Source organism: Anastrepha obliqua, chromosome 1, assembly GCF_027943255.1.
Source record: "Anastrepha obliqua isolate idAnaObli1 chromosome 1, idAnaObli1_1.0, whole genome shotgun sequence".
In the NCBI taxonomy this organism is placed as follows: domain Eukaryota; kingdom Metazoa; phylum Arthropoda; class Insecta; order Diptera; family Tephritidae; genus Anastrepha; species Anastrepha obliqua.
In genome coordinates, this window is record NC_072892.1 from 40,744,711 (window position 1) to 40,755,640 (window position 10,930).

At 34.3% G+C, this 10,930-nt stretch overlaps 1 protein-coding gene across 1 annotated transcript; it reads left to right on the forward strand.

Moving 5' to 3' along the window:
* Nucleotides 1-6,861: 6,861 nt before the first annotated feature.
* Nucleotides 6,862-8,916, forward strand: LOC129252894 (golgin-84). Its single transcript, XM_054891048.1, has 2 exons — nucleotides 6,862-8,471; nucleotides 8,541-8,916. The coding sequence occupies exons 1-2, from the start codon at nucleotides 6,956-6,958 to the stop codon at nucleotides 8,753-8,755; spliced, it is 1,731 nt and encodes a 576-aa protein (XP_054747023.1). The 5' UTR covers nucleotides 6,862-6,955; the 3' UTR covers nucleotides 8,756-8,916.
* The last annotated feature ends 2,014 nt before the right edge of the window (nucleotides 8,917-10,930 follow it).

Sequence of the window (10,930 nt, forward strand, 5' to 3'; positions counted from 1 at the left end):
CACAGAAAGCAAATCTAAAAAAAAAAACTATATAACAGCTTTAAAATGCAATCCAACTGTGATAATCAATTTAAATCAATGAGAAAACAGAAAAGTAATGTTGAGGCTAATTCCCATATCTCTGGTTAAGAATTTATTAACCAACAAAGATGAAAGCAATGACAGCTGTGGGTCATACTAAATATATAATATAAACTTCAGTGGCAGTTCCTTTATTTTTTTTATTTTCGAAAGCATTAACATTCTGCCAATGATATGTTGCGAAAAAGAAATATGAAAGATATTTCTGATGATCAAATGTCTTACGAATTTCAATAATTTCAAAATCGAAACTAAGGTTTCCTACAAAAGTCAAGATAAAAAGATATGTTACAGATCTACAGTACAAAATCTTGTTTCATGCGTTATGAGAAGATTTCCGGAAAATTAACAGAAGAGCTCATTTCATAGATTTTTATAAATTAAAAAGTTTTTAATTTCGGAACGTATTTTTACGGACTGCCTTTGAGCAAATTTAGGTTCGAATTGTAAACGAAAGTTTGAAGTCACTTTTTTTCTTTTTGTTTTTTTTATTTTATTTGGAGCAACTAATATCAATTTAAATTATGATATTGCTCAGGGCTACACATTTTTTGTGTAACACTTTATAAGCGAATGTAAAAAATACTAGTGCTTTATTTTATATGAAAACGAAATTATATATTATGTTCATGTTTCAGTATTAAAAATATAGAAAATGAGATTATAAAAATAAGACTTGAAGAACCTGCAACGTAAAAAACAAAACATGAATCTCCTTGGTTTACAATACATGTAAGCTGTAATTAATTTTTTTTTCATGCCATTCATTGTTTTGCCGAGTTCCGATTATACTTGAACCAAAAAGTATTTACATAATATTAACTTTTATTTACAACAACAACAAAAAAAACAACCAAAAAACGAGGTCGAAAGTAAATTAAGCATTCTTTTGATTGCATAGAGTAATTTCTTCACAAATATCTAGAGACTAAAAAAAAATAAGAAAAAGGTACCTGATTGTATTACACATCGAATACGATACGAGAAACAAGTGCATTATCAAGAAAACTGGGTTTGAAAGTATATTAAAAATTATTTTCGTAGAACTATTTTCGAGTAGAATAATTTCTCCAAACATATCTACAAACTTGAGAAAAAGAAAATTAAATAATTACATATGTTGCACATCGAAAAAGAGAGCAAAGTATACTACTAAAAAGTAAAAGAGGTGTCAAAGTAAATTAAACATTATTTTGATTCCGCAAAATAATTTCTTCAGGAGCAACTAGAAACTTAAAAAATAAGAAAAAAACGTCGAAAATTAAGAAAAAATGTTGCAATTAAATGCTACATCTAGCTTCTAATTTGTGAAATATGAGTTTAAAGTTGATTCGCTTGCAAATTTAGCTATAAGAGCCCGTTAATTTTTTAGTGAACTTGGTAAATTCGCTTTTAACCGCAGATATTATGCATACATATCTTTAGGCTTCCGATCACTATAATTGATCTGGCTTTATTAATTTTGATTTTATACTAATAATTCCTTTTTAACTTTACGGTTTAAGAGCCATGCATATTTCCATATGAAGTCAAAAAGGGAGAGGTTTGCACTTCGACCTTAAGCCCTCTCTGATATATTTCCATATTATGCTCCATCGCGTTGATTCGCTCTCCCACATTTTAATAACTTCACTTGGATTCCACTTTATTTCACTTAAATTTTCTGGCTTCATTTTATTCCAACGCGTTTGCTATAATCTCAATATATGTATTGGTTTTTATTTGAAATCCTTAACAGTTTGCATTCCACCAAATATTTTCTTGGTATTTTTTGCAACAATTGCGTTTCATGCAATTAAAATGACCAAAGTTGGGGAAGGCAAAAGTAAACAGCAGTTTATTACGTGTAGACATTTATTGACAAAGCGAATTTACCAAAAACATTTTTAATTTGATTTGATTTAGTACAGATATAAAAAAGGGCTCGGAAATATTTTATTGATATTCGATGATATTTAAGTTGTTTTTTATATATAGCACGAATTATGATTTGATTAATATGTTAATAACTGCATAGTGCAGAACTCGATAACTCGTAACTACGTAATTAATTATTTTGTTGTTGGAAAGCAAACTAATAGTTATGCATGTACATACCTTATGCTACAACAACAAAATTTTTGATATCGACATATATTATTTCATCCAAATGTTAAGTTCAATTTGTCGATCCTTAACTGCGAAACTGAAAAATTATTATCCTATTACTATGGTATTAAAAAAATCGAGTTTAACGCTTGGGTACCTGTGTTGGTCTGTGGGATCACTATGACATTTAAATATTATTGTTGGCTTGAAAATTTTATTTATGTTGAAATTAAATCAATGATATAATTTTTAAAAGTAATCATTACGACGGGACATTCACATTCGTATGTATATTCTACGATAAACCATTTATTTATCATCCCACAGCCCAACACTTAATTACTTGAGCCATAGAAATTGAGGGTTTAAAACTTACCATACATACATATATATGATCCGTCAACTTTTTAAACCACTTGAATCTTATGGGTTACAAATCTCAGATACAAAGTATATATTTTATTAATGGAAATTTTGGAATCTCACTACCATAAATGAAAGCGTGATATGATATATTCAAACTAAAAATTAAGTTAATAGCAGACATTCTTGTCTTGCGTATAAAAATTTGCCCAGACACATTAACTATAGAAAGAAATGAATGGTAAGTGCAAATAACAAACTGTGATAATGTTGTGATTGATTAAAGTGTGCAGTGCTCAAAGTGTGCATAGCAAAATAATATCTCATTCTTACATATGTATAAGAAAAATAATTTACCTAGTTTAGTTTTCTGCTTTCCAGGCTTTAAAGGCGTTATAAGTGATAAAAAAGTTTACAAAAGGGAAACAAAGAAAGAAAAAGTTTATATAAACAAAAAAATTTGCCCAACCCGGATGCAAGAAAGAATTCAAATGGATTAACCAAGGAATGGTAAATTTTGAAATTCCTTTGAATTACATACATATTTATATATTTTGTTAAAATTGTTTAATTTTTGTTAAAAATTATGATCAATACATAAGTTTGCAAATATATTTTTGTTTGTATTTTATTGATTTGTTATAAAAAAATTATAATTTTTAGACAAAACAAAAACCAAAAAAAATTTAAAACTAACGACAATATAATAAGTGCAGAGAAAAATAAACAATATGGAAGATAAAGAAATTTATGAAACGAAATCCGAAATATGACAAATAACAATAATCATAAATCGTAAAAATATTGATTAAAAAACAAAACAAAAAAAAAAAAAAAATATGTCAACGCATAGAATGGTCATTAAAAAGAAAGAAACCATTGAGAAAAGTAACTATACGAAACGAAAATTTTATCGAAATGTGTCTGAAAAGCCAACATTTCGGCCGTCGCTTGGGAAAGCGCGCATAAAATATAGAAAAAAAGTCAATATTACAGCCAAAAAGTGATTTTAAGACTGCAATAAAAAACCAAATGCTTTCATTAACTTGAAATAAATGTACATAGTACAAGAATACGCTAAAAAGGCATTAATGCTGCCTTGACTAAAACGGAAAGCAAGCAACGCATTGATATTTTCAACAAAGAATTCCTCAGTAACAAGACGATTTAAGGAAAAAATTCCACATTATTTCATGAAGAATTATTTACCATAAATATATACGCTTATATATAAATTCGTTAAGCAAGGCCTTTGCTTAAAATGACAGAAGGTATGAAATAAAAAATCTTTATTGAATGATTTCAAAAATCTTTGAAGTATAGAAAATAACAAAAATACTTACAGCTGATCAAAAGAAACAAAACAAAAAATAAAAAAGCTTAGCAATTTAATGAATTCAAGCAACCGTTTTAATGCAAATATATTTATTCCTCATTTTCGCATTATTTATCCAAACAATAAATTATCAAAAATTCGTTGCAAGAAATGTACAAATCTTTTTTAGCATAACAGCTCTCTAATAAAACCAAAGCTTTAATATAAAGACTGATTTATACAACCCACAAATCTAATTAAACAAAAATAATAATAAATAAACTGCTATTCGAATTTGTACACGAACCTCAAAATACTGAATTAAAGTCTTAACAATTTTTATTTAATTTTTTTTATGCAAATTTATCTTCTGGGTTGTTTATATTTTTGTTCATTTAATAAGATTCAATTTATTTGTTAAATAATTGTTTTTTTTTTATAAATTTTCATTTTGTGTGTAAAACAATGTCACTGTTTCTAGTATTGCTGACTGAATAAATCGTTTTCTAAATATTTATGTGTTTTTAATAACGTTAAAATTTCAATATAAATAATTTATTACGCAACTATTATCGAGATATTGTCAACAAATCGAAATACAACAAGGTAAGGCGTTATTTATGTTAATATGTTTTTGTTTTTTTTTACGAAATATAAGTTTTTTTTTTTGATATTGAAACTTTAATTGAAAACTAATAAATAAAAAATTATAACAGTACTTTTAAAAAGTAGTTATTGCATTGCGACTGCCCTAGCTGAGTGGGTTTGTGCGTGCCTACCACTCGGTTGTTCTGGATTCGAAAACACATTGCGCAAAAGGTTTTTTTTTCTAATAGCACTCAACTCTCAGCAAACAATGCCAAACCTCCGAATGCATTTATGACACTAAAAAATCTTCTCATTAAAAACCATCCGACGTTCGGAGTCGGTATAAGACTGTAGGTCCCTCCATTTGTAGACAAACATCAAGACGCGCACCACAAATGGGAGGAGAGGCTCGGTCAAAACACTTAATAAAGGATCTACGCGCCAATAACATACAAAGTCATTCAATACAATTTCCATTAGCTGCAGTAACCTAGACCCGGGTCCAGAAACGATTGCATTGCCGAATCAAATGCGGCTTATTTATATGGGCCATAATGGTATTAATTGGAGTATTCAGCGAAGAAATGGTGTTATGAGGATATTTATTAGTTTCACGCTTAACTACACCCCATTACTACGTATGGATTAAGGTCAGGGGAGTTGGGTGGCCGTAAGTTCGGTGTTATGTGGTCATGCCAATTTTCAGCTATCCAATCTTGTGTGAAGGAGCAGAGTCTTACTGAAAGATGCATGGGCTGTCATCGCGTACACTATCAATCCAGGGTTTCACTACTGTCTCGAATATATGCAATAGAATATGCAGCAGAATTCACTCGAAATCTTTGAGTAAAGAAGAGTGGTGGCATAACATGCTCTTTGTTGCTCACAACATCTAAAACCATAAAAGTGGTTAGAAACTTCGTGTGCGTGACAACAGCAACCTCTGTAGGATTAAAACATATCTGTGTTTTCTGCGAATGGTATTTTTGTCTTGGTAAACATTTTTTTTTCGTCCGAGGAAATCCTTAACATCTCAGTCGCTTCAAGCTGTTTAATTTTGTTTAGAAGGCGTTTTTATCGGATAACTCGCTGTACTCGTGTTTGGTCCGACATAAACTGTCTTTTGCGCGTTACGAAGGATGTATACCGAAGATATTCATGGATAACTCAAGGGATAAGGGTCTAACAAACGTTAACTCCCTCGCAATTTAATTTTTGAAGGGTCCTCGTCAAAGATCGCTTGCACTTGTTGAATAAATTCTACTGATCGGATAGTGTCGGAACGTTTCTGGTGTTTTTTCGTGTTACCATGCCATTATTAAAGAGACATTTTGCAACCATTCTACAATTTTCTTGGCTGTGGCGATGTTGGACATTGCAGCTGCATATACGCGATCATTTTCAGGGTTATGGGGTTGTAATAAAAACAGCCTTAGTAACATTTTGCATCTTCCGCTTCGTTTTTCATTCTGCAACTCTACGGCGCCGTAGTTGAATGGGTTGGTGCGGTCACGTGGTTCATTTCAAAACTTTCAGGGAGTTTTCTTACCTAAACGGCGTATTTTTCCCCTATTTCCTCCCTTGGATCCGCCCCTGCTTTAATAGTTTGACGGAGTCGATAGTTTTAACAGTATAAAATACTTCCCATGAATATTTGGCGAATGCTGCTGAAGTGATAGCCCTTATCATGATTTGAGTCCGGGTCGGTCTGGTGACGTAGAACTGACAGCTGGGGGAACGGCAGAGCTGATAGTCGTACCAAAAGTCTTTCTGTACTAAGCTCAAACTTCTTCAAATGAAAATATTTCCCATGAAAATACTTAAAGTTAGTCGCATATTCTCACAACAAATATCAAGCTTCTTATAAAATCCTTGTTGGAGGATGTCTTCCTGCTCGTTGGCATCTATTCGATTTTATATTCTTCTCACTTCTAGAAATTTCTCACTTGATCGGATAGAACGGTAATCGTGTTATCCGATCAACTGAGAAATTGAGTTCTATCCTTTGCATCGATTTGTCGAAGATAAACATTAAGCCCTTTTACGGCCATCGCAACTTATGACCAACTAAAAAATTATAAGCTTTATAAATAAATCTGTTTCAGCCGAAGCCGAACCAAAACCAAACTGCACATTTTAAACGACACGAGTAATAAGCAAGCAATGATTTTTTAAAAATCTAGCATTGTTAGTGATAAATAATCAATACCTACTTCTCAATCACATTAACATCAGCTCATAACATATACTTATGTTTGAAAAATAACGGAAATAAAACTTATTTTTAAATGTAAAATTTCGGAGTTTTTAAGTTTTATCCATAATAATTTAAAACAAATTCCCCCTCTGAATTTGTTAAAAATATCCCTCATAATATCCCATGATCAGCTGATTATTGCAAAGTGCCAGCACTGACGAAAATACTTTTGGCAGTGTGAAGTGAAAAATAAAAAAAAAAAATATTTGTTTACGTTTCGTTATAAATATACATTTTTTAATTAGCGCCACGACAACATAAAAATGGCTTGGATATCAGGCTTAGCGGATAAAGCTGAAAATATTCTGAATAAATTGGATCAAAATGCCGCAAGTGCACTGCAAGTTACCGCAACAGTTGGTGGAGCTGGTGATGGGGATAGTAGTGAAAGTAATGCATTGGAAACGATGCGACGCAGCTTGTCCAATAGCAAATTGTCTTTAAAGGCAGCATTATCGCCGGCCAAGGCTAAAAATACTGGTAATTATTTTTTGAATAGCGTTAAAAGTGGCATGGACGACACTACTGGAACGCATGCTGCCGGATTGTCTGATTCAGTAGGGTCTAAAGAAAATATGGAATGGAGCATTAACTCTGTGGTCTCGTCCCGTCGCAGTTCTATTGATTCGCGCCCAGATGCTGTCACAATCGAAGTGGGAGATACGAGTCCAAAACGTGATTTCCTTAAAAAGGTGGCTACTGAGGGATCATTACTGATAACTCCTCTGGAAAATCAAGAGTTGATGGCTTTTAAAATCGCCTTGAGCGAAGTGACCAGTGAGCGTGATGAATTACGGGCACGTATTATCGCAATGAATCGTGATAATGAGAAAATAGCATTGCTAAAAAGAATCGAAGAGCTAGAGTCGCTTCTTCAACGTTTGACGGATGAGCGCGATCAGGCACAACATGAGCTGAGCAACGCACGTAGCAATAACAATGAATATATGCATTCAATTTCAGAGCTAGAAACCAATTTAGCTAAAATGCAACAGGAGTACTTAGAGACGTCGCAGAAATTACAAATGCAATTAAAGGAAACGGAACTGCAGCGCAAGGAGCTACAAGCGTATCGTGTCAAAGCCCAATTGGCTTTACAAATGAAAGACAATCTAATAACTGAATTGAAATCAAACGATTTATCTACAGGCAGTGCTGGAAGTAGCGATGGCGAAACGGACTTACGTCTGCTGCAAATGGAGTTTGATGGCCTTAAACAGGAGCACCAGCAAACCTTAGAGGAATGCAGTACACTGCGCGTGCAATTAGATGATTTGTGGCGTGACTGGCAATTAGTTAACGAACAAACTACCGAAAATACGGCCAATGCACGTGCTGCAGAAGATGCATTGCGAAAAGAGCTGCGTGCAGAGAGAGCACGTTTGCTTGCTGCGGAGTCGGAACAGCGTGTACAAGCCCAGGAGTTGGTAAAGTTGCGCCAGCAGCTAAGCAATCAGATGGCAGCATCTGCAACGCGTCTGCAGGAAAAAGAGACACAATTACAACAACTGCGTTCTGAGTTATTGCGCCGCAAGGCAACCACACACACTGAAGATGGCATAGCTGCAGATAGTTTAGATGAGCGCATTAAAGCGCTCACACAAACACTAGTAGACAAGCAGCAAACTGTAGAACGCATCACAAGCGAGCGCAATGCACTTCGTATTCAATTGGAGAAAATGCAGGATCAGCTGCAGCAACAATATGCATTTAACAGTAGTCTGCACCATGGTAAGGCAGTTTCGCGCAATGCACTTCTCTCGAATACCACTGATGACGGTTTGTATAATAGGGTACTTATTAAAGAGTTTTTGTATTTAACATAATTTTTCTGCTCTATATCTGTAGTTAAAGCACAGTTCCCACTACTGATGCGAGAGAATCCCTTCGACAATCGCGTGGCGCGTCGTGTAAAGCGTGTCTACTCCTCACTCGATTCAGCTGGCATCCGTCTAGGCGCTTTTCTTCGTCGTTATCCGCTTATGCGTATATTTGTGCTTATGTATGTAGGTTTGTTGCACTTATGGGTTATCTTTGTACTGATATCGTCGTCACCGAACTGAATGAAATGAAAATTTTAACAGTTTATGCTTGCCGTTTCGAGGAGCTCTCACTTTTATTATAATGTAAAAAACAATTAATTTAATACTATTTTTAATCTATTAGAGAAATATATATTATATGTACATACATGTGTAACTATTCCGATTTAAAGTCGCTAAAACAACAAATATATTATATTGCAATCATATTTTTGTTGATAGTGAATTACTTGGATTTAATATCTGTGTTTTCATTAGATCTTTAAGAAGTACTCTTAAAAGTATAAATTCAAAATCCGTTTCATCAACAATTCTTTCGTACAATAAAATTTCTTCTTACCGCTTACCCGATTTTGGCCGAGTTTAACAAAGCGCGCCAGTCGTTTCTTTCTCGTGCTAACCGGTACCAGTTGGACACACCAAGTGAAGCCAAGTCTTTCTCCACCAGATCTTTCCTCTTCCTTTGCTACCTCCAGTTGGAACCGCATCGAATACTATCAGAGTCTCCGCCTCCATTCGGACGACATGACCCAGCCAGCTTAGCCGCAGAATCTTTATTCGCTGCGCTATGTCTATGTCCTCATAAAGCTCATACAGTTCAGCGTTCCATCGTCTGCGATATTCGCCGTTGCCAACGTGCAAAGGTCCAAAAATCTTACGCAGAATCTTTCTCTCAAACACTCGAAGCGTCGCTTGGAGTACTTGTTGGCAAGAGAGATTCTACGTTGGATTTCCAGGCTGACATTACTATCGGCGTTAATGCTGGTTCCTAAATAAACGAAGTCTTTTACAACCTCGAAATCATAACTGACAACAATGACGTGGGTGCCGATACGCGAGTGTGCCGACTGTTTTTTTGAAGACAGGAGGTACTTCGTTTTGTCTTCGTTCCCCACCAGATCCATTCGCTTTGCCTCTTTATCCAGTTTGGAATAGACAGAACTAACAGCGTGGTTGTTAAGGCCGATATAAAAAAACAATTGAATTTGAAATTGTTATTGCTGTAGTCATGATCTCTTCAAAGAAATGAAAACGATAGTGAAAACTATAAAGACAACTAACATATAAGAGAGGAAGGGTTCCTGCGAACCTTTCATTGTTCGAAACATTGGTGGAAAGAAGTCTTCTTATCTAGGAGTTCCTACAGGAGGAACATTCATTCATAATTTTAAGAAACTTTAGTGTTTCTTTTTAATTAAGATTTCACTTTAGAAAAGAGGTAGATGTAGCGCGACAGGATATCCGAAGATCAAGGCAGCTGGCCCGATATTGGTATGCACCACAATCGAGAGAATTCAAAAGGTGTAGCCAACATCAGCTTGTTAACCGGTTCAACGATTGGGAAGGAATTAGCTAATTTTAATGTTTTTTCTTTACCGTCTGAACAACGACTAATGGCAAGGATAATAAGTAACAAGCAGGGATGATAGAATATCAAGTTTGGGCATCCGAAGCAAAATTGTGAGAATAACTTCGCTTGGCACATCATTGGAGACTTCGTTAACAAATTTCACATACTCGACCAATTAGTCGTTGTTCAGACCATAGATTACGTTCAGACGACAACAACGACAGTAACATTTTTTTCTTATATCATCAACACAATCTTTGTTTTTTCGTAAACAATCCGCTGTTATGGCCCTGCTAATGTCAGCCAATCAGGTGATTTTTTCAAATTCGCTGAGAGCCGGTTAACGGTCAGATCTTTCCCATACCTCTAAAAATATTTCACTATGTGAACAACGACTATTTGGACGAGTGTGTAAATACGTGGGAATTCGTATATCACCAACACAATCTAATTTTTTCACAAACAAACCACTGTCAAAGCCCGGGTACGTCAGCCAATCAGCTGATTCCTTCAAAATCGCTGAGAGCCGGTTAACGGATGGTCCAATGAAGTAACATTAACATTGACTGCGTTGGTGTTTTTTATATCACCAACACAGTTTCAGTTAAATTGTCAACAAAATCCATAAGTTAGAGGATGATGCAAAATCACTCGTATAAAAATATCTCTAGCAATTTTTTCACATTGACATCAAGGATGTGATACAAACTTTGCCGAATATTTCAACCAAAGTTCTTGTAGGTTTATTAAATATTGTACCGCCTATCGGTAACCGCGTCACAGTTGGCAGTTATAATTTTAAAGTAGCTAGGGACTTCGTTTATTTTCTTTGGGAACCAACATTA